The 24,936-nt window shown below is 36.6% G+C and overlaps 1 protein-coding gene across 1 annotated transcript in view; it reads right to left on the reverse strand.

The window, feature by feature from the left end:
- Nucleotides 1–24,936, reverse strand: part of fam171a1 (family with sequence similarity 171 member A1) — a 189,373-nt gene that overhangs the window by 69,279 nt on the left and 95,158 nt on the right. The window contains exon 4 of the mRNA XM_039737537.1: nucleotides 11,443–11,601. Coding sequence (XP_039593471.1) covers nucleotides 11,443–11,601 — 159 coding nt within the window. The remainder of the gene's footprint in view (nucleotides 1–11,442; nucleotides 11,602–24,936) is intronic.

Here is a 24,936-nt window from a genome sequence, read left to right on the forward strand (position 1 = left end):
CAAAAAAAAAAAAAAAAAAATTAAAAACTTGATTTTCATGTAGCGACACGTTTCTTGATGTTGCTCGGATGATACAAGTACCAGTCAACTGGAGGTGAAATGTTGGAGTTATTATTTACTTTCTAGAAAGAGCATAGGCTTACTCAAGGAGGCAGAAGCTTTTAATGAAAGGTTTATAAAAAAGAAGAAAGTGAAAGGAGAAACAAGGTTCAATCAAAGAAAGCTGTTTTTTTATAATACTGTACTGCGGTCCTCCTGTGCTATTTTACTGTCATGAAGAACAGCATTTGAGACAATAGACTGTCTATCTTACAAAACTTTTTTTTTATCCTGTTCTTAGCCTCAGTTGCCCTACAGGCTACTACTTCCAGAATAGCTATTAAAAGTATTATAGAGCTTAAGTGGCAGTGTGCCCAGCCCATTTTCCTTTAAGCTTTGATAAGGAAAACATGAGAAATTGATAGCTTTGTTTATCAGCGCAATACTAAGATGTAGACAAATTACTTTAACTGAAAAATTTTGTAACTTTCCTCCTCTTCCTAAGCAAAACAACAAAAAAAAAAAATACAATAAAAAAGGAAGCTCAGCAGCAAAATGATTAACACCTCTCCCTTAATTAAAACAGAACCCAGGGTTTGATTTACGGCTTGGCACTCAGGTTTTCTCATATGCCAATGAATTTCAGCCATGGTCAACTGGCCTGGTATGAATGACTATGAGAGTATGCTCTGCCCTGAACTGCTGCCCACTCTAAGACTTGTTTCTACATTGCATGATGCAGCTGGGATAGGCCTAGGATAGGATAGAAAACAAATGGATGAGTAGACTACAGCTGAAGTGTTCTTTATAATGTGATGGGTTTGCAATTTTCAAAACATATTCAAACATGACCGTCTATTACTAGGTATTTAATAATATTGTTACAACTAGGATCAAAAAATATTACAAAGAATGTATCAAAATGTATTTAATTGTTCCAGCAGTTTCCTATAAACTACACCATATAATTCAAGTAGTGCCTTTGCTCAAAATAGGTTCATGGATGTAAAATAATATACAACTTGCAAAATTAACTGAAATTTTGACCCCTTGACATACTTTTCTTGTGTATTTTATTATACACTAGGGGGCTCTGCCCCCTGCTCGCTTCACTCACCCACCTCCATGTTTGGTTTACCGGATATACAATTTAAAGAGATTGTTATTTTCAAGGGAATTGTTACATATGCATTATTTTTACTTAACTGGTTACATCTCTTTCTTGCGGGACGTACAACGCTGCTCGCGTTGTGAAGTGGGGGGCAGCTGAACACACGCTAAGGATATGCCGTCGGATCATCTGCTGTCTTTCTGCTGCTGGCGAGTTGCCTGTTCTGCTTGTTGCATGTTTTTGTTTTAAGAGCTGGGAGCACATGATGCGTGTCTGCCAAAAGCAATCCAACAACTGCTAGGTTAGATGTCCGTGGACTTGTTTTAAATGATGGCTCACTACCTGGTCTCGCGTGACATGGTAAAAACAATACTTATCCTTTATTTCCGGCCCCAGGCGTGGTTAAATCTCTTTCTCGCAGACATATAATGCTGCTCGCATTGTGAAGGGGTGGCGGCTGCTGTTGCGCTGCCCGTCAATCATTTTAAAGCCTGTACAGCCGCTGTCCTTTTTGCCACTTTGTGTCTCTGCTGCTCGTGTTTTGAAGGGTAGGGGGTTAAGGGGGCTTAACGCACGCAAGGAGAAGTGGTCAGATCATCTGCTGCGAGCTGCGTGTTTTGCTTGCCGCTTGTCATTGTTTAAGAGTTAAAGTGTCTCTCGAGGGACTTCAAATTGTCTTCTGAGAAGATCAAGTCTCGTCTCCCTAGTCTGCCTCCCCAAGATTTTTTTTATAATAGAGATATTTATTAATACACACACACGCACACCCAAACAAACATTTTACACATTATATAATGTTAGTGGCTATAAATGCTTCAGGAGAGAAAGACAAATAAAGAAGGGTTTGGTATGCTGATATATGTCAAAAATAATATTCAGGTCCATGAATTCAAGATGGAAGTAGAGAAATCGTTAGAATCACAGTGGGTTAAGCTAGTAAGGCCTGTAGCCAGGTATTTGGTAACTGGAGTTTGCTATAGGCTGTCAGATTCTGATATTTCAGGAAATAGCATATTATTTAATCCAATAAGACAAATGTGCAAGAAAGAGAATGTAGTGATCAAGAGTGACTTTAACTTTCCAATCACTGATTCAGAATCCCCTATAAGAAATACAAATGAGGAAACCGATATGGTGCTGAAATGACTGTTGTCTCACCTAGATTGTTTCAAGACTAACTCTTGGTAACACCTGCCTAGAACTCTTTTCAAACAATAAAGACAGAGTAATAAAATCAGAAGTTATTTATACTTTAAGCAACAGTGATTCAACATGCTAGAATTTGAGATAATCTTTGAATACACACAAATGCATGCCAAAACGAAGGCTTACAATTTATGGAAAGCAGGCTTCGTGGGGATGAGGAGGGATCTAGAAAACAATAAATGCAGAAGGTAAAAACTCACCAGCTATAAATAATAGGAGGTGTCACTTCATAAACCTTCTGATCCAGGCTCGAAATAAGTATATTCCAAAAACCATTAAAGAAAAAAAGACTAAAAAAATCATAAGAAATGGATAAATAAGGGCATTATGAAAATGGTAAAACTGTAAAGGTCACTGTACAAGAAAATTAAAAAACAGCCTGACAAAGAGGAATGCCACACACTACAGAATAGAGATCAAGAAAATGAAAGGTCAAAACAGAAATTGCCAGTGAAGCCAAACTAGAGTACTACTCTAGCAAAAAGACGATAAAAGAAAATTAAGAACCCTCAGTGGCACAAAAGGAGTAATTACAGAAACTGATAAGGAAATAGCAAATGAATTGAAGAAATATTTTACCCAAGCATTTATAAAGGATGAAACAAATGGAATACTCCATGCAGAAGTAAAAACACATTCTGAGTTGATAGATTTTAAAATGGAAATTTCAGATGAGCTTCAGGCCCTCAATATGTTGACAACTAATAGAATCCATGGACCTGATGGGTTTTTACTAATTGTATTGAAAGAAAGATGTCACCTATAAAATCTTGTTAGATATATTTGAGCAGTCACTTGACAAAGGATAAGTACAAAGTTTAAAATCTGACTCCAGTTTTCAAGTAGGGACAAAACGTGGATCCTGGTAATTACAGACCAATAAATCTTACTTCTATGATTGTAAAATTATAGAAACTATTTAAATTTTAAAAGAACATATATGAAAAAACATACTAAAAAACAGCCAGCATGGGTTTATGGAAAAAAGATCTTGCCAAACCAATCCTTTAGATTTTTATGAACAGGCAGCTACAATACTTGACAGAAGAAAAACATATGATATAATTTACTTGACTTTGAAAAACCTTGTGATACAGTACCACAAGAAGATTAATTCTAAAATGAAGTTGTTGGCATTAGAGGTAACCTACAAAAATGATCTCAAGTTGGTTAACTGACAGGAGACAAAAAGTACAGATAACAGGAGAATGCTCCACGTGGAATGAGGTCATCAGTGAAATCCCTTACAGGTCTGTCCTTGGACCATTATTTTTCCTGATTTATATTAATGACATTGATCCTAGTACTGTTAGAAAACTTGTGAAATTTGCAGGTGATTCTACTGTAAAATTAAAGGAATATTAGACACTGAGAAGGCAGCAAAAACAATCTACAAGACTTGGACAAGCTTCAGATCTGAGCCTCCTATTTACAGAGGCTGTTCTGGGCAAGAACCAAATGAAAAGTGATTGCCCATCTTTTGCCACAGACTTCTCTTAATAATGAGGTGTGTCCTTTGAAAACTCTTCTGGTCTTTGAAAAGTTAATTGGGATCATCTGATATCCCTGTCTTTTAATTGCAGGCTATATTCTCATGAAGATAAGCACTCCATTCCTTGGTTTCTCTCAAGAGTGGAAAATATGTCAATATATTAGAGTACAGTGCAGTACTGTTACCATATTTAAAGGATAAGTATCTAAGAATGCATGCAACATAGTTTCATTCAGTTAGGTGTAATATCACTTGTAAAACTAAATTTAATGTAGAAAAGTGCAAAATGTCATATGCGGGCAGAAGGAATGTAATTATAAATACAAGATTGTAGACACTGTCCTACAGGAAGCAACCTCTGATAAGCATTTATGGGTTTATGTTCACACAATGTTGTCATCATATAAGCAATGTGCAGAAGTGAGTAAAGAGACAAATAAAATGCTAAGGTATATTGTAAAGACCATTGAATTAAAATCAAGGAACATTAAGCTCACACAATATAACACACTAGTAAGATTGTACATGGAGTACTGTGTATAGTTCTGGTCAACACGCTACAGGAAAGACATAGCCATATAGCCATATTGGAAGCTGTGCACAGAAGAGCAGCCTAGTGCATCTCAGAACTTAAGAGCATATCCTACTAATATTAATAATAATAATAATACTGGGTATCAAGCAAAGAAGTATGTGTGGAGATCTGATAAATAAAGTAGGTCCAGCAGAATTGTTTCAACTTCACTGTGAATCACATACTCAAGGAGACCAGTGGAAATTAAGGGGAAGTGCATTTATGACTGACTGAAGCCAGAAAGGACTTCTTTATGCAAAGAGTTGTGGGAATCTGAAACATACTACCAAATCATGTAATTGATGAAGAAACCTTGAGAATCATAAATATCTCACCTTGGATTAGATATTTATTTATATTAGACGTTATATAGAAGTTGTACCATAGTGGCTGGCATACACACACAGGCTGAGCAAAAGTAGGTTTACAGTTTTGAGTACATGAAATAAAGTTTATTCTTGTATTATTTGTCTTCTACTTATTATTATTATTAGCAATTGTTTGTTGTAATTTTTATTATTTCCATAAGAACAACTGCAAACCTGCTTTTGCCCACCCGGTGTGTGTGTGTGTATAAATATATACCTGGAACCTCGGTATACGTCCTTAATTCGTTCCAGACCCTTTGACTTATACCAAACAGGACGTATACCAAACAAATTTTTCCCATAAGAAATAATGGGGAAATGATTAATCCGTTCCCATGAAAAAAAAAACCTATTGCTATTGGCATATTATACATTGATGGGGTTGTATAAAAGAATTTAAACACTGCTTAATACTAAAATTCATAAATACAAAAGCAATTAGTTGAAATAAATGAAAATTTTACCTCACTTTACTTTTTAATAACATCTTTGTTTTTCACAATCGTAGATACCGTCGTTCTCGGCAAACGGTATGCAACAGCCATGTCCCGGATACGCATGCCACCTTCATACTTTTCAACAATCAATTCAAATTTACATGAAAAAAACACAAAATCACGTTGTGACGATGTAGGTTTGCTGTATGCTCCCATCTGCTGCCAGGGAGCCCTTGAACCCTACACCGTCGGTAATGTGCCTCACTGCTAACCTCATCGGTAAAGCAATTGGATGGTGAAAAAGTGTAAAGTGCTTTTATTAAAACAATTAACAAAACAAGGTGTTCAAATTAAAGTGCAGTCTCCAAAGTTCCAATAAATAATCCATAAAATCAGAAGTGAAACGTGGAGGTTAAAAACAATAGAAAAAAGTCTTCTTAAAAACAATGAAGTTAAAATAGAGCAGGAAGCATTCTTTAAAAAAACCAAGAAGCAGCCCGGTGCCTTTTTACCTGGTGGCCCCCCTGCTTCTTTCTTTTTACTCCCCTTCAAGCCAACTCGCGCTTCTGTTTATCAAGATAAGCAGCCCTCTCTCTCATTCACTCACTCAACCTCTCGTCCGTTCTTTCTTTTTACTCCCCTTCTAGCTGACTCGCGCTTCTGTTTATCAAGATAAGCAGCCCCAGGAACAATCATGAACGCGGACGGTCCCTCACAAGTACACTTTGGTGAGAAACGCCCACATTGCGAATCGCCCTGACAACCTTCAGCCACATAACCACCACGCCCGCTCACCAAGCTGCTAGCGCGGTGATTATTTATTTTAAAGCTGGACTTTGACAGGAGCTGTGGACCCGCTATATCACACACGTGAAAGTTCACAGAGAGATACAGCGAGAGTTGTTCACTGAATGCTAGCAACTGGCGCACTAAGGCTCGTGGGCAGTTGTGGCTTTGTCTCGAGAGAGGTAAACAAGTTTAGCACGCGAGTCGTATACCAAGCAAAATTTTTCGTGTCCAAACAGGACGTATACCAAGTTGGACTTATTCCAAAGCAGACGTATACCAAGGTACCAAATGCAGAATATTAGATGCATTTGGCTTTCTGCTATATATATATATATATATATATATATACACAGTGGTGTGAAAAACTATTTGCCCCCTTCCTGATTTCTTATTCTTTTGCATGTTTGTCACACAAAATGTTTCTGATCATCAAACACATTTAACCATTAGTCAAATATAACACAAGTAAACACAAAATGCAGTTTTTAAATGATGGTTTTTATTATTTAGGGAGAAAAAATCCAAACCTACATGGCCCTGTGTGAAAAGTAATTGCCCCTTGTTAAAAATAATCTAACTGTGGTGTATCACACCTGAGTTCAATTTCCGTAGCCACCCCAGGCCTGATTACTGCCACACCTGTTTCAATCAAGAAATCACTTAAATAGGAGCTGCCTGACACAGAGAAGTAGACCAAAAGCACCTCAAAAGCTAGACATCATGCCAAGATCCAAAGAAATTCAGGAACAAATGAGAACAGAAGTAATTGAGATCTATCAGTCTGGTAAAGGTTATAAAGCCATTTCTAAAGCTTTGGGACTCCAGCGAACTACAGTGAGAGCCATTATCCACAAATGGCAAAAACATGGAACAGTGGTGAACCTTCCCAGGAGTGGCCGGCCGACCAAAATTACCCCAAGAGCAGAGACGACTCATCCGAGAGGTCACAAAAGACCCCAGGACAACGTCTAAAGAACTGCAGGCCTCACTTGCCTCAATTAAGGTCAGTGTTCACAACTCCACCATAAGAAAGAGACTGGGCAAAACGGCCTGCATGGCAGATTTCCAAGACGCAAACCACTGTTAAGCAAAAAGAACATTAGGGCTCGTCTCAATTTTGCTAAGAAACATCTCAATGATTGCCAAGACTTTTGGGAAAATACCTTGTGGACTGATGAGACAAAAGTTGAACTTTTGGAAGGCAAATGTCCCGTTACATCTGGCGTAAAAGGAACACAGCATTTCAGAAAAGAACATCATACCAACAGTAAAATATGGTGGTGGTAGTGTGATGGTCTGGGGTTGTTTTGCTGCTTCAGGACCTGGAAGGCTTGCTGTGATAGATGGAACCATGAATTCTACTGTCTACCAAAAATCCTGAAGGAGAATGTCCGCCATCTGTTCGTCAACTCAAGCTGAAGCGATCTTGGTGCTGCAACAGGACAATGACCCAAACCACACCAGCAAATCCACCTCTGAATGGCTGAAGAAAAACAAAATGAAGACTTTGGAGTGGCCTAGTCAAAGTCCTGACCTGAATCCAATTGAGATGCTATGGCATGACCTTAAAAAGGCGGTTCATGCTAGAAAACCCTCAAATAAAGCTGAATTACAACAATTCTGCAAAGATGAGTGGGCCAAAATTCCTCCAGAGAGCTGTAAAGACTCATTGCAAGTTATCGCAAACGCTTGATTGCAGTTATTGCTGCTAAGGGTGGCCCAACCAGTTATTAGGTTCAGGGGCAATTACTTTTCACACAGGGCCATGTAGGTTTGGATTTTTTCTCCCTAAATAATAAAACCATCATTTAAAAACTGCATTTTGTGTTTACTTGTGTTATATTTGACTAATGGTTAAATGTGTTTGATGATCAGAAATATTTTGTGTGACAAACATGCAAAAGAATAAGAAATCAGGAAGGGGCAAATAGTTTTTCACACCACTTATATATATATATATATATATATATATATATATATATATATACACTGTATGGTAGTCATTCAGTACACCACCTCCAAAGAGAAAGAAGATGCATACTTAGACCCTTAGACCTATTGCCGTTACTTTCTGGAGATGTATATCTGTCATTTTATTATCTGTGTATAATTATGTATACATAAATACATACATACATACATACACAGACAGTACATATTTTACACAAAACATTTACAGGACGTTGAGGCTGGAGTAGGAAAGATAAGTTATTTTCCCACAGTGATTAGCTATGCAGCAAGTTGTGTTTAAGCAGCATCACAAGATTTTTTAGTGCCATTTAGAGCTACATAACATGCAAAAGTAATAATAAAGGTCTTAGTATCAATGTCCCTTCTTATTAACAGAAAGTACAGTCTTGTTTTTTGTTCCAAGAGATATCTCAGATTTCTGCAAAATATCATCCATTTGTTATTAAATCCACTTAATCATAAAGGGCTGGAAGGTGCCAGGGTCTTTTTGGGCATAAGGTAAAAACAAACTAGTTGAGGTGACATCGCTTTTTGCAAACCATTAATGTGAAACTCTAATAGCAATATACATTTGTGTCTTTGTTGAATGCCCAGCACTTGACAATCTGCTGATATCTGCTACAGTGAGGCTGAGAAAAGTTTATTGTTCTAGGATATTTCAGAGGTAAAAAAACATATATACAGTATGTATATTTATACACACAAATATATATATATATATTTATATATATATATAGTTATCAGCATCCCTGGAATTTTCCCAGAAAATGCACCATTTCTCCCAGAAAATTGTTGCAATTACAAATGTTTTGGTATACACATGTTTATTTCCTTTATGTGCATTGGAACACCACAAAAAAAACAGAAAAAAAGCCACATCTGACATAATTTCACACAAAACTCAAAAACCGGGCTGGACAAAATTATTGGCACCCTCAACTTAATATTTGGTTGCACGCCCTTTGGAAAAAATAACTGAAATCAAGTGCTTTCTATAACCATCAACAAGCTTGTTACACCTCTCAACTGGAATTTTAAACCACTCTTCTTTTACAAACTGCTCAAGGTCTCTCAGATTTAAAGGGCACCTTCTCCCAACAGCAATTTTGAGATCTCCCCATAAGTGTTCAATCGGATTTTGATCCGGACTCATTGCTGGCCACTTCAGAACTCTTCAGCGCTTTGTCATTAACCATTTCTGTGTGCTTTTAGAGGTATGTTTGGGGTCATTGTCCTGCTGGAACACCCATGACCTCTGATGCAGACACAGCTTTCAGGCACTGGGCCCTACATCGCGCCCCAGTACCTTTTGGTAGTCTTCAGATTTCATGATGCCTTGCACACAGTCAAGGCATCCAGTGCCAGAGGTAGCAACACATCCCCAAAACATCTTAGAAGCTCCACCATGTTTGACTGTAGGTACTGTGTTCTTTTCTTCATAGGCCTCATTTTCTATAAACAGCAGAATGGTGAGCTTTACCAAAAAGCTCTACCATGGTCTCATCTGTCCACAAGACGTTCGCCCAGAAGGATTTTGGCTTCCTCAAGTACATTTTGGCAAACTCCAGTCTGGCTTTTTTATGTTTCTGTGTCAGCAGTGGGGCCCTCCTGGCTCTCCTGCCATAGCGTCTCATTTCGTTCAGATGTTGACTGATAGTTCGAGCTGACACTTTTGCACCCTGAGTCTGCAGAACAGCTTGAATATTTTTTGAAGTTGATTGGGGCTGTTTATCCACTATTCAGACTATTCTTCGTTGCAGTCTGTTATCAATTTTTCTCTTCAATTCATGTCCAGGGAGATTAGCTACAGTACTGTTGTGAACTTCTTGATTATGTTGTGCACAGTGGACAAAGGAACATGAAGATCTCTGGAGATGGACTTGTAGCCTTGAGATTGTAGATATTTTTCCACAATTTTTGGTCTCAAGTCCTCAGACAATTCTCTGCTCTTCTTTCTGTTCTCCATGCTTAGTGTGGCACACTCAGACACACAACAGAAAGGTTGAGCCAACTTTTCTCCATTTTAACTGGCTTCAGGTGTGATTGCTATATTGCCAGCACCTGTTTCTTGCCACAGGTGAGTTCAAACGAGCATCATATGCTCGAAATAAAATGATTTAGCCACAATTTTGAAAAGGTGCCAATAATTTTGTCCGGCCAATTTTTGGAGTTCAGATTTAGCTTTTTTGTGTTGTTCCAATGCACATAAAGGAAATAAACATGTCTATACCAAAACATTTGTAATTGTAACAGTTTTGAAATGGTGCAATTTCTGGGAAAATTCCAGGGTGCCGATAATTTCGGCCATGACTAACTATATATATATATATATATATATATATATATATATATATATATATATATATATATAGATTGATAGATTGATAGAGTGAGAGAGAGAGGTATCGTGAGCTGATTAAATATCACTTGCAATTACAAGCTCAGAATATTAGATGCATTTGGCTTCTGCTAAGTACTGCACAGACAGATTGAATGTCATCAGGGTGAATTGTGAATACTTCATCACTTTCACATCGTTCTCTTTCAGAGGTTCACAGAAATGTAAATCACTTAAATAGCAGAGCAAAGTCAATGTGCAATATTAACTAATAATTGACATAACATAGTTAAAATAAAGCATCTAAAATCCCCTTTGCTCAAACATTTAATTCTCAATCTGTGTGCCTTGCATATTACAGAAAGATAGATAGTACTTTATTTGTCCCAAAGGGAATTTAGCTTTGTATAAAAGTTCAAGAAATGTTGTAACAAACAAACAGTAATCACCTCAAAAGTCATGGAAAATTCTGAAAAAAGCTTAAAACTTCAGATCTGGTTAATAATAAGAGTGTAGCCACAGTGAGATATTCTAAAGACAGATTATCATAGGCGTCAATAAGCCTCAGTAGCATTTCTTGACACACTTCTGTTAAATAATTTGTTGTCTAAAAGTACTCAAAGACAGGGGGGCAAAGTGCTATACCTTTTCTTGAAGTTTATCCTTAATAGTTCCCACCATAAGTAATTTGTTGTCCAAAAGTACTCTAAGACAGGTTTGTAGAGTGCTAGACCTTTCTTTGAAGTCTGCTCTCACATTTGTCCACTTTACTTTATCAAAAGCAGCAGACAGAATATCTTCAATGGTTCCCCCATTTAAAACATGTCTCATTTTGCACTCATCACACCTTGTTGCTCATTCCTTCGACTGCTTTCCCTAAATCTGCAGTGCTCTTCAGGCAAATGAAGAAACAAATGCATTCACCTCCTAACTCTTAATAAAGTTTAATTTACTTCTCTTAACATCTTGGTTTGTTGACTAGAATGCCTAGAAAACTGCTCAATAAATACTAAATAACATTCAATTTTACTTAACGTCTATCAAGAGGCAGATAAATAAAAACAGCAACAATCAGATAAAAACAGGAAGCATTCAAAATAGTGTAGTGTTGCCATACCTGTTCCATTCCCATTAAGTCCCTGCAAGTATGGGAAATGGTGAGCTTCGCCAGGTGAACATGCCACAGTTAGAAATGCAGTGAGATTGCCAAATGTGGTGTTCTGAGGTAACTTTAATGATCTTCTGTGAAACTGAACCTTTGGCTGGAGCCTTGAACCTGTTGAAAAAAATAAATGTTAAGTTTGTTTCTCAAGTAAAGTTTTGTAGAAAATATGTTATTTGTCCTCAGAAGGTATCTTGACCACTGGATGCTTAGTATCAGTATCAAAGAAATTCTATAATTTATGATGGACAATTTCATGACAGCTTTTCATCCATCTTTCCATTTTTGAATCTGCTTAATTCAATTTTATGTTTTGGTGTAATGCAGAAGCTATACCTGGATGGACAGACAGTTTGCTAAAGGGTACATTCAAATACACACCCACACATTTATTTATATAGGGTAAAATTTGACTTGCCTGTTTACGTAACACAGCAGTTTATCTTCCAAATAAAACTACAGCACGAGAAGCAGGGCTTCAAATATGCATTACTGTAATTTGTGGTTAACCAAAAAAAGTGTTCCTTCATACAATTAAATTCAATTTATCATAAAAGTTGCCACCTGGGATTAAGAATCAAACTGTCTAAAAACACTGATTTGGAGGGCAATGGTTTCCACTTTATTAACTTATCGGTCCCATTTTCTTCTTACTTTTCCCTAGATATCCATGTGATCTTTTTTTTATAAAGACTACACAGTTCAGCATGATGCCTTAAGTACCAAAATGTCCTGTTATTCGTTCACTCCAGTACCTTCCATCATTTTTTAGGATGTGGATGATGAGTTGACAGTTTGGCACAACCAATAATATAGGGTGCCAATATATCAGGCTAATATTTAGACTCCATATATGCAGTGGCATCGACTGAACCTGTACTGATGTTATGATATGGAAACTCTTCCAAGCACAGCACCTTTATTACATTACGAATTAAGCATTAACAACATATATGCTAAACAATTTTACAAAATCTGAAATGCTAATCTTTGCCCACATTCATCATCCATGGGACTGACAATAAGACAAAATTTTACAGAGAATGCATAAAGTCATTCAAGTTATACTCAAGTTCACAATTTTTCTATTAAAATGCTGTATTTCATGTTTTTCAATGCTTCCCCACTGCCAAAATGTCCACTATATAGCCTACTCCAAAGTGCACACAAGGTTTTCACTAAGATTGTTTTGTGTCAATGGTCAGGCTTTTATTCACAGATCTGCTGGAATTTTCCTAACTTAAATGGTTATACATTTGTCCCTGTATGCTGCAGCAACTACTTGAAAGTGTTTGAGAGTACTTACACTGAGAGAGTTTGAAGATAAGAATTTGTCACTATTCCAGTGCCTGTTTTCTTATCTAAGTGACATGCTTGTCATTATTAAGTCTGAATTTTGAAATGCCCAGTCTGACAGCTTTCAAAAGAACAAAGGCTTAGCTTTCTAAGTCATATAGACTTGTCTCCATATTGCAGCGATCGCTCGATAATACAATTTATTTGTCTATTAATATACTCCAACCCACTTTGTTTGTTGCTAGCTCAGTAGGGTGTTTTCAAACTTCTCCCAAAATGCAACTCTGAAGAGCACACACATTACTCTGGCTCTTGAGCGATATGCAAATAAAAAGCTAACCCCAAGTGCCTACATTATTATTATTATTAATTATTAATAATAATAATTATTTCTAATAATTGAATCTATTTCTGTATTATGTGGTCCTCACTGACCCTGTATAAATTGTGAGAAATACTGTTTTGTGATTTGCTTTGCTGAATGTGTTACAAATATAAAAATAATAAAAATACAAGTAGACAACTGCAATTTACCAGTCATTTGGCTCAGCTTATGAGAAAAAGCCAGATCTGTTTGCTCCCAAACAACTTTTTATTTATAACAATTACCGTTTTAAATGTCAGTACAATTTTACATATATTATTACTTATGATTGATGCTGTTATGCTGTTTATGTTATTAATACATATGCAAATGCTACTTCTTTAGCAATAAACACCTATCTTGTTTTCAAGCCTTACTGTCTTGTAGGCCTGTGTAAAAATACAATTTACCGATTAATCGTTATTTTTCGATTGATTGATTCAATACCAATTCTTAAAGTCTTAAGATTGATCTTGTGAATCTCTAGCCTGCCCAATTACTATAGGTAAATTTTGCCTCATCTTCGTTTTTGGCATCCGATCCAGTAGATGTCTCGCTAATGAGCCCGTTAAAGCTTTCTATAGAAGGAACACTTTACTACCTTGCATAAAATGGTGTGTCCACCTCAACTGAAATTAGTTCCTACACTTAAATCAGGTGTGTGGACTTACTACTGATTAAAATGTTACATCAGTAAAGAACAACTGTATAAAAGCACAGCCATATGTAAGCTGTGCTACTCAGAAGTTAAGTATTGTTGTAGCACATAGAGACACAATTTATCCCAATGTCACCCATAAACATAATCTGAGTAGACATCCAAATGAGAAGAGCCTAAACAATCTGCACTGGAGATGTCACTTAGTGCCATGCTTCCATTTAATTCACCTTTTGCCCAAAAATAAAAGAATCAATAGCAGTTTTTATTAGTAACAATAAGAGACACTACACCATTCTTGAAAACAATGGCTTTCAACAAATGATTCAGGTTTTGGAACTGCGGTATGCTATATCAATCAGAAGGCAAATGAGTGAAGTTATAGTACCTATGCTTTATGAAGATCTTAAGCAAAGCATCACCACGTCTCTCATGTCACTACTTTAAAAAAGACCGGGTACCTGTGGAAGATGTGTTGCAGATAAGAGCGATGAACGCCAGTCACACTAGGAGCAAAGTTGCTACTGAGTTGGCAGGATGCTGTTCCAAAATACTTCCTAGCATTTCCAATGCACTGTTCCATCACATCAATCCCAAGTTTGTGTGTTGGCAAGTCCAATAAAGGTTGTAGATTTCTCCTTAAGTGTGTGACTAGCTGTACTGCTACGGTGGAAAAAAGTCTGCAATGCAGCTCACCCAGCCGAGCAAGCGCGCAATTTTTTTAATTTTCACAGCAGCCTGTGATACCAAAGTGAGCACGTGTGCAAAGCAGCTGACATGAGTCGCTACATCAGCTGTACTACACAGATCATATTAGTGGTACTGTCAGTCACGATGGTTGGTTCTTTGTCTTTTATGTTCTATTCAACCAACATCAATGTCAACATGTATCAGATCAAGATCCTTATTTCAAAAATGCTTACCTTTTGTCTGAGGAGTAACTGTGAGGACACATTTTTGAGACTGATTAATGCGAGTCTTCCCACTGTATCTTTAATTCCAACTAATTCAAGGCTATTTAAATGTGTAATAGAAGAACAAATCTGGCTAACGGTTTTAGTTGAAGGGTGTTTACATGGAGATTCTTAACACTCGAACAGATTACTGAATAACATTTATTATTTAGAAAGAAACATATGACTATAATAATATTATTTACAGGATGATGCAGACATTTTATAAAGTAGATGTTATTGAACTTTATTAAAAAAGGAGCGCCCCATAATATGTGTGGACTCTGATGTGGCGATACATCCATCCATCCATCCATTGTCTAACCCGTTTAATCCGAACACAGGGTCACGGGGGTCTGCTGGAGCCAATCCTAGCCAACACAGGGCGCAAGGCAGGAACCAATCCCGGTCAGGGCGCCAACCCACTGCAGGTGGCGATACATGTTATTTAAATTATGGTGACTTTTGAATGAGTGCAGTGCTTTTTTTTTTTTTTTTTTTTTTTAAAAGAGCAATATCTTGTTCCACATTTTGACAATACTGATGTTAACTGTTCATTGCTAATTAAGAATATTTCTTAAATGTAATTCCATTCTTATGCATATGTTATGAAGTCACTATGTACACACCCTTCAAATATAAGTGTTACTGAAGTTTGACACATTATATTAATGTTCTCCATCCATGGTTAAGTAATTTCTAAAAAAGCTTGCACTTATTCAATCAAGATAAAATTGATACTGTATCGAATCAGTACATCAGTGCTGATACCCAGCCCTAATTTCTTGCCTTACTCTCTTCCCTGCTAGTTTGTGTTTGTCTTCAGAAACTGCTAATGTGAGAAGCTAGTACCTTCTCAGTACAAGTTGGAGTCTGAGAATTATGCAAATTTAAATGTTCAAGTAGACTACAACATTCTTCTTCTTGAGACCTTTTGTGCCGCGTGGTATATAAGGCAGAAATATAATGACACCAAGCAGATTTATCAAGTGCCAGTGATTGTGCTTCTGTCCAATTCATACCCAATTAGTGAAGGTCTTCATTAATGTTCGTCTTTGGTCTGCCTGGTTGGTGTTTTCCACGAAGGGCCCACTGCATGGCTCGTTTGGGTAATGTGCTGTTGTTCATACGTATAAGATAGCCGAACCAAGCCAGGCACCTTTTCTGAAGTTTGAGACTGGTGGGCAACTGGGCAGCTCTTGTGTGGACCATATATATAGTGGTCATTTCTTGTCAGCATATGAGCGTGATTTGGCGTAGGCAGTGTGAATCTAAGCCGTCCAGTTTATCGTGTTGTGCCTTCATGAGGGACAATGTCTCAGCTCCATATAGAAGAACTGGGATGATAACACTGGCACATAATTTAATCTTGGTGTATATGGAGAGCTGCTTGTTGTCCCAAATTTTCTTCAATCTGGTCATAGTAGAAGATTCCCTGGCAATGCATGTCTTGATCTCGGCTGCAGTGTTGTTGTTGCAGGTAAGCAGACTGCCAAGATAAGTGAACGGTAATTGCTGTTGATGTATAGGGAGGAGCCTGAAGATGCAACATTTGCTCCTACAATACAAGCTGACAATCACCCATATGTATTTGGATGGGAAGCCATAAAAGGAGAGTATCTTCCACAAGGCATCACGGTCAAGGCTATCAAATGCCTTTTCAAAGTTGATGAAGGTTAGCAGGATAGGTAACTGATGGACTAGTTAGTATCTTCTCTAGAATTCTCTGGATTGTGAAGATTTGGTCGGTGCAGGATCACCGTGGCCTAAAGCCAGCTTGTTCTACTTGGAGGACTAAATCAACATATTCTTTCAGTTTATTAAGAATCATATTGCTAAAGACTTTTCCTTGTACATATAGGACTGTAATACCTCTCCAGTTATTGCAGTCACATAGGCCTCATTTCTTGGGGAGTCTGACGATAATGCCTTGTGTTCAGTCAAGCCAGATTACACATATTGAACCATCATTCGGCCATCTCAGAGGAGCTGTATTTAAGAATTTCAACGCAAATATTATCAATGCCAGCAAATTTTCTCCTCTTGAGGCCTTTGTAAGTTCAGCTAGTGTAAATGGATCACAGTTGATGGTAAATGGACTTGGAGATGCAACTGCAGGTCAAAAATTGTACAAGAAGGGGATCATGGCAACACTGATGGAACACTTCTGTGATATTCTAAATAGACCTAAGCTACCCTCCCCCTTTATGGATTCAAAGCTTAATCTGGCACTTGGACCTGCAATTGCATCCACAAGTCTATTTACCTTCAAATGTGATCAATTTACACTAGACTATCAAACAGGTACTGTTTATTTCAGCCAAAAAAACAACTTAAAGCAAAAAAGGCGTAAATATGAATAAAGCTGGATACGTCTATGGCAAGCACACTCCTGGTTATGTAACAATAATAATCTACTTTAAATAGTACATATTATACAAATATATGCAGATAAATGCATTTCATTTTAATTTTATTATTGCATGCACATCTCTTAAGATATATGTGTGTGCACTGATTAATTTCTTTATTCATTAATACTCTAATAAAATATTATTTGTATCATCAACAGATGAGAGTGCATAATATGACAACTGTTAACAGTGAAGTTTATTCTTCATATTTAAGTCAATGTGGACTATATTATCATCTTTATAATCATCAAATTAACAATCACACAAAAGGGAGTGACAAACATCAAATATCTCTGTGCTTTGTGTTAAAAAATAAATAAAAAAGTCATAAGTTTAAAGTTTAAATGAAAACATTGGAAAATAACTTCACTTTATAATTTTCTTTTCATTCTGAATGTTTTGCAGGCAATCTTGATACTTAAACACACCAGCAATATCAGTAATCAGTTCTCTTTACTGCCAACATACCAATATCATTATCGGTTTAAAAAAAAATGTGTTTCAGGTTTGCCCAAATTGACACGAAGACAAAATTCTCAGAAGAATTACTAAATAAAAAGGGGGAAATCTTATTTATTGAAAGCAATAAAGAGGATCGTCACTTGGAGAGAAGCCAAGGAGGTCTCTCACAGAAGTTCCTGCTATTGGCTTAACCTCTCTAAGCACGAAGTTCCAGTCATGCCACAAAATTACACTAAAAATTCTATCTATCAATAGTTATTGGACTGGATGGCTTTATTGTTTTGAGATAAACCTGCCATCGTTGGCTCACACATTTAAAATTTTTGCACAATGGAAACTGGCAGTTGCAGTCACTTGATTGCTAAACCTCACTTTAAGGTTTCAAGGTCTGAAAGAAAAAATGACTTTTAACGGAAACCCTTATGAGAATGAACACTTAATCAAAAGGCAAACATACCTCAGTTTATATAATTCTGTATGACGGGATATGTTTTTTTCTTTCTTTTTAGACTTTTGTTTCCAGCTTTTGTCTAAATCAGGACACGCTTTTATTTGCTGCGCACTGACCTGGAAACCAGAGAAAGGACACTGCAGCCATTATTGCTGAGTGTGTACATTATGTTGGATTACTGCAGAGTTCTCAGAACAGCATGGCCTAGTACTGCCTAAAGACTCCAAACACAAACAGAGCCAACAGAACAGAGACATTATTATTATTATTATTATTATTACTGGAACAGTAAACCCCATTGAAATCCTAGTCTGCCACAGCCCTAAAAGTGTCTGCAGCAAAATGCACTAGTGCTGTAATCTGTTTCAACCCTCAGGGATCTTTAATTTCAACTTTCATCTTAACATTTGCTTTTCTTAAGATATTTTGTAAATAGTGCTTTTTATAAAAGGTGCTATATAAAACTTAGTTCAGTAGAAATAAAGACTGGATGTGCAAGCATGAAAAGGTTTTCCCAAGTTTTCATCAACTCTATATTATTTAATTTATTGATTTTCCAAAATAAAGTATTATGTGCATATGTAATGCAAGAACTTGGACAAATACCAAATTGAGAATATACAAATAGCGATACTAGCAATATCATCACCATTTTGGTCATACTTCTGCACTTATAGATTATATGTCTCAGGATAAAGCAATTTAGCAAATACTTTTACATAATCAACATATTTTAGGTAGTAACATACATTTTTTGGAACATTGTCAATTAGTAGGCTGCAGAAAAGTTTGCACTGTGTTCATAACTAGAAAAATACACATACTGTAGCTCAACAGACATATAAAATGAATGACAGAAACACATATGTGGTTCCAGTGTGAACAGTTAGTCCCAATTTTGCAGCACATGCTGAGCCCGTATGAAGCTCATGTTTGTCCAATACTGGTATCTTGCTTCATTTCACCTGCTCAGCCCATGTTGCCTTTGTTCCTATAGCTATATAGTTTACACTTCTGGTAAGATGCAATGTCACTTGCTTTTCCTGTTAGCTTTATATGCACCTACTGTCTTCTCCATTTGTCCAGGACAAATGGTCCAAAATGAAAAAGTAACATGTCTATACCAGCACAGCCCTTCTTATTAGAAAAAGTATACATTTTTAGATGTTTAAAGGCCATTCTGCCCAACACAGGAAATTAAGCCCACTTTACCTAACCTTTGCAAAATATAATCAAGTCGAGATTCAAATGTCTCAAGAGTACTACTGTGTTCCAAAACTACTTGGTAACTTTTCCCATGTATCTGTGGTTCGCTATCTAAAGAAAAACCTAACGTTTCTGTGAAATTTACTCTAACTCCTTGTGTTTTGTTGAGGAGCTCACTTTAAGGTGACAGCTGGCACTCAACCTACAGTACTAATTTTGTTCATAATTTTAAACAATTATGCAATGCCTCCTCCTAATCTCTGTTTGTATAAGCTGTCTCCTTCAGTCTTTTCTCATAGCTCATACCATGCAGGATTTTAATGTCTTATTCAGATCACTGACATCTATATGCCAATTTTGGGGGACTCTACTATGAACAAGTGTCATATGTACAATTTAAATTAATAATACAAAAGGTAAACTTTTAAGGAATGATTAAAGAATATTTTTTATCCTTTGAAAATTGTTTAATAATAATCAAACTAGAGGTGGTAATTTTTCTATATCTATTCTATAATGCATCAAGTTACTGTGGTAAATGTGTAGATCAGGGTGCCCAATGCGTTGATCGCAATCAACCGGTAGATCGCGTTGCATTCAAAAAAAAAAGTTTTTTTAAACGTTAGTCTATCATATATCCTCCCTATGGCATTTGCCACTTGATTGGCATACAGGGCGGCCAGTCTGAGATCTCTTTTCTTCCAACACACTGGTCATCCCGCACACACAATCAAACGCGCAAGCTACTGCAAAACTCCGGCTGTGATCTAGTTAGCCTTCCAATTTATATCGACTAAAGAAGGGATTTTAAACAAAATTGTTTGGAGAGGGTATGGGCTGGATGTGAAATTGGAAGAGGATTTTTTTTCTCACAATGTCACAACCGAAGTGCGTTTGTCTGAAATCTATCATTGCTATTCCAAAGAAGAAAAATGTGGAAAGGGACTTTCAAACTGTTCATAAAAACTACGAAACTGATGTCCTTCCAAAAATTGATCTGAGAAGGAGAAAGGAGAGGGAACTAAAATCGCAGTTAATCGGACAGGTGTCATTTTTCACTCGGCTGAACTCAAAAGCGAGTCAGCCTTTTCACACATGACGATTATTAAATCCAAACAGAGTAGTGACCATAAATGTATTGAATTGTTATTGTGCCATAAAGGTTATTCAGTTATGACAAGGTAGGACAACATACATTTTATGTCTAATGTTTACTCAGTATATATCATTTTTAACGTAGGTAGATCATTTCGACCTGGTCATTTTAAAAGTAGCTTGCAAGCCGAAGAAGTGTAGGCACCTCTGGTGTAGATTGTTTACTTTTCTCAAGTTCCTGTAGAGTGATTTGTGGATTCAGCCATCTGTTTTCTACAACAGCTTTCATCCAGTTATAAGGTTGCACCTTTCTTTTTCTTGACTTTTTCAGCATCTCAATCAAGGAAGCTTTTTTCTTTTTAGATGGTCATGCAAGACAAAAGGTCCCACCATCAGCATGTAAGACACTTTTGTTAAGTAGATATTTATCCATGAAAAAGCAATAGAATGTAGGAAATGTAATGTTCCACATGATATTCACTTGTGATCCACTACTATACTACATTCCAGCAAACAAACACAACAAACTGGACATATAAAACCAGACCAAGTTCCTACTTAAGTTAGAAGCAGAGTTTCTTAAACTCTATGCTTTACTTATGCTTCTGTGTTAGTAATTACAGCATGCTAACTGCTACATTTATATTCCATTGAGTATTACATCTTGCCTGAAGAAGAGGTCCGAGTTGCCTCCAAAGCTTGCATATTGTAATCTTTTTAGTTAGACAATAAAAGGTGTCATTTTGCTTGACATTTCATTACTCCATTGAGATAAATGGAAGTAGCTTTTATTTATTTTTGGTATATTAACATAAAGAAACTGAATATAAAGGTACTCACTTGAATAAATTCCACCCATTCAGATGTGCTAAGAAAAGTAAACTAAAAAGAAACCTATTTCACGAAATACTGATACCAGCGGAACACATAATAAAAAAAGAATCTGATTGATTCTTACTGGTAGCCAGTTAATTGGTGAACCATTACAAGGTATTATTCTACTCAGTCATACAGGGAGGAGGAAGCTCTAACTAAAAAATAAGTTTTTTACTTTGCTGTACCAGTAATTACACTTTTTAATTGAATGATGATAATAAGCCCATATTTTTTAAATACATGATGCAGTGCAACTATAACAATGAAACATCCCAGTGATAAAGGGGATTATCAAAGGACTCAAACCAAAAAGATCACTATAAGCAGATGATATGGTTCTTTATCATTTTACAGACCTACAATCACTTCTACCATTAGTCTAAAACATGTTAGAAGAATGTTACAGGATTTCGGGATTTAAAATTAATCTGAATAAAAGTGTGTTTTTTTCCAGTGAACTCTATAACATATTGTAATAGCTATTCGTTCATAATATTAAAACAGTTAAAATATCTGGGATAACCATGACAAGTAAATTTTACAGTATAATTTTGGAAGTGCCATGCATAATTTCAAACAAGAATGTAATAAATGGCCAACTCTCCCGATCTCACCCTAGAAGACAGAATTAACATTGTCCAAATGAACATCCTCCCTAAGCTGCTATATCTATTCCAAAGTATCCTTATACATGCATAAACAAATCATTCTTTAAGAAATAAGACTCAATTATACATCATTTATCTGGAATTCAAATTGGTTACACATTTAAAAGGAAACTCTACAAATATCTAAAGCCAAAGGTGACATGACATTACCTAACATTCAATTTTACGACTAGGCTGCAAATATACAAACAAAAAATCTTGTAAATCAGCACAAATCCACTTATGTCTTGCTTGCAATGAAAAACATATCCCACTATAAGTCTTATTTGTATGCACTGCCTTGTGATCTAAACAATACTATCACCAGCTCGTCAGAAACCCAGTCATCGACCAGTTACTTAAAATATGGAACTAGTGAAGGACACATAACATGGAAGACTTCCTCGTTTATATGAAAACCGCTAGTGATTAAGGCACTTGGAGATCTTTATATAGACAATGTATTTGCAACTTATGAGCAATTACCCTCCAAATTTTAGTTTCTAGCTACACACATCCTTTACCTTTTCAAATTAAATATTTTGTTGAAAGAAACCTACTCAACTTTTCACATCTCATATCAATATTACTCCTAGAGGCCATATTGGTTAGTCTTGGTAATGACTAGAACAGCATCTACCCTTCAAAGATCCTAACAACTCAGTCATACATGCAGTAGAATACACTTCAGATATATATGTACCTGATCCATTAACAGTGATATCTGGTGTACTCCCAGATGGCATTAAAGTATGTAGGGATAACTCAATTTTAATAGCCTACACCACCCTGCTAGCATGCAGACTTATCTTGCTCAACATGGAAGAATCTTAACATGCTTACTATAACTTAGTGGTTAAGTGACAATCTATAGTATCTTAAACTAAAGCAAATCAAATTCTGCCTTACAGAATATCTCTAAAACTTTTCAAAACATTGCAAAAATTCATTTATATTATTTTAGAATAATCATGTTGGGCTGTGATGTAAATAATGTAGGTGGAGGAACTTGTCACAGGGTACAGGGACAACCACTCACTACTGAAAAGTACAAAAACTATGGAAATGGTGCTGGTTTTATGATATACTAGCTAGCCCCTAGTGATCATTGATCACAATGGGGGGAGGATGAAGAGGTGGTACAATTTATAAGTACATGTGCATTTATCTGAACATTAGCCTGGTTGGAAAACATTGACCTGATTTATATAAAAATTCGTTTTTCTTATTCGTAAGACTGAAGTCTTTTAATGTCCATGACATGTTGCTGGTCATGATCTACCAGTCACCTGTACCCAGCACACTGCTTTATGGTTATATCTGATAGTATGCAACACCAGCTCAGGGATTCTAGAATAAAGTGATTAGGAAGGCCAGTTATTATCACAGAACTGACACTAAAGATACACAAGAGATAAAGGTACAAAAAACAATAATGGCAAAATTAGAGGCAGTCTTGATTAATGCTGCCCATTTACTCTAAGACGTGCTGCCCTGGACCAGCTTTAGCCACTAGTGTATTCCACTGTGAGCTGTTATCAAGCAAGTTTATTTGTTCTTTCTCTCTGCATATTTAAAATTGAAACCAGTATAATATCCACATAACGAGGTGGTTTCTTAGTTTAAACTATAATCCTGACCTGGAAATGCACACAGCAGATACACAATGCAAACATCCAGCTATCTGCAAATGATTCAAAGACCTAAAAGAACAATAAAGTTGCACTTGACCATGGAAAAGGAAAGGCTATCATTAAAGGAGCTATAAATAATGTAGTGCTTGTAGTTACAATCATAGATTTACTTTAGGAATACAACACACATTACACATCAAAAAAACAGATAATTACAATTAAAATTCTGTCAGAATAAATTTGCTCAGCATCATCCTGGATAACTTTGGGATGCCAAGACCATTTTACAAAGTTGCCAATCAAACTATTTTAGATCATTTTCCAATTGCTGTTGGGTAACATGGTGGAGCAGGGGTTAGTGCTGCTGCCTCCGAGCTCCAGGGATAAGATAACAGCCAGGTCACTGTCTGTGTACAGTTTACTCATTCTCTCTGAGTCTATGTGGCTTATTCTCTGGGTACTCTTATTTTCCTTCTATAACCCAAAGACATGAGCCTTCAATTAAATGGTGACTCACACTGACAACATGTGAATGAAGGTGGGTATGTGAATAGGAATGTCCTACAATACACTGGCACCTCATCCAGGGTTGGTTTCTGCCTTGCACCAAGAGTTTCTAAGATAGCTTCACCCTGAATTAATTATGTTAGAAAATGGACAGAAAATTTAAATGCATCTCCTGATATAATTTAAAAAGTTAGAGGATATAAGAAGCAAACTACTAGCACTAATGCTATAACATTTCAAACCTGTTTAACCAAATCAGAGTATGGGGGTCACAGCCCAGGGCTCAGAGGGCCCTCTTACTCCCTTACTCACTCACTCACACACACACAAATCTTTTGGGATGTACGGGAAAACTACACCAGAGAATGTGCTAACCCCAAATGGACAAGAAATAAGTGTGAAACTTTAATCCACAATCCCGGGATCTCTACAGGAGCAGTTGTAACCACACCACTAGTGTGCTGCCACCAGTTTAAATCAGTGAAAGAATATTCATTTTGAGAAAAGAATGAGCACAGCTTAGCATAATATTCTTTAAAGTGTTTAATCTCAATGAGGCAGAGCCCATCCCAGCAGTAGGAAAAAGTCCTAGATAAGGCAACCCTCCAAACTCATGTCCCACCTACATAACCACTCTCACATTCACACTGGGGGCAATTTATAGCCACCAGAGAACTTATCCTGAAAATCTTTGCGGATGTAGGAGAGGAAAGTGTAGAGGAAAACCTAAGCAAACAGAGGGAAGAACATGCAAACTTCCCAGCAGACGTCTACTGCTGACTATCATTAGGGATATTATTGATTTAAGACAGAGAGCTGAGATGATAATTACATTTTTAATGTTCAAATTAATTTAATACAGTGTCATTCACAGTATAGAATTTTA

This window comes from Polypterus senegalus, chromosome 15, assembly GCF_016835505.1.
Source record: "Polypterus senegalus isolate Bchr_013 chromosome 15, ASM1683550v1, whole genome shotgun sequence".
NCBI lineage: Eukaryota > Metazoa > Chordata > Cladistia > Polypteriformes > Polypteridae > Polypterus > Polypterus senegalus.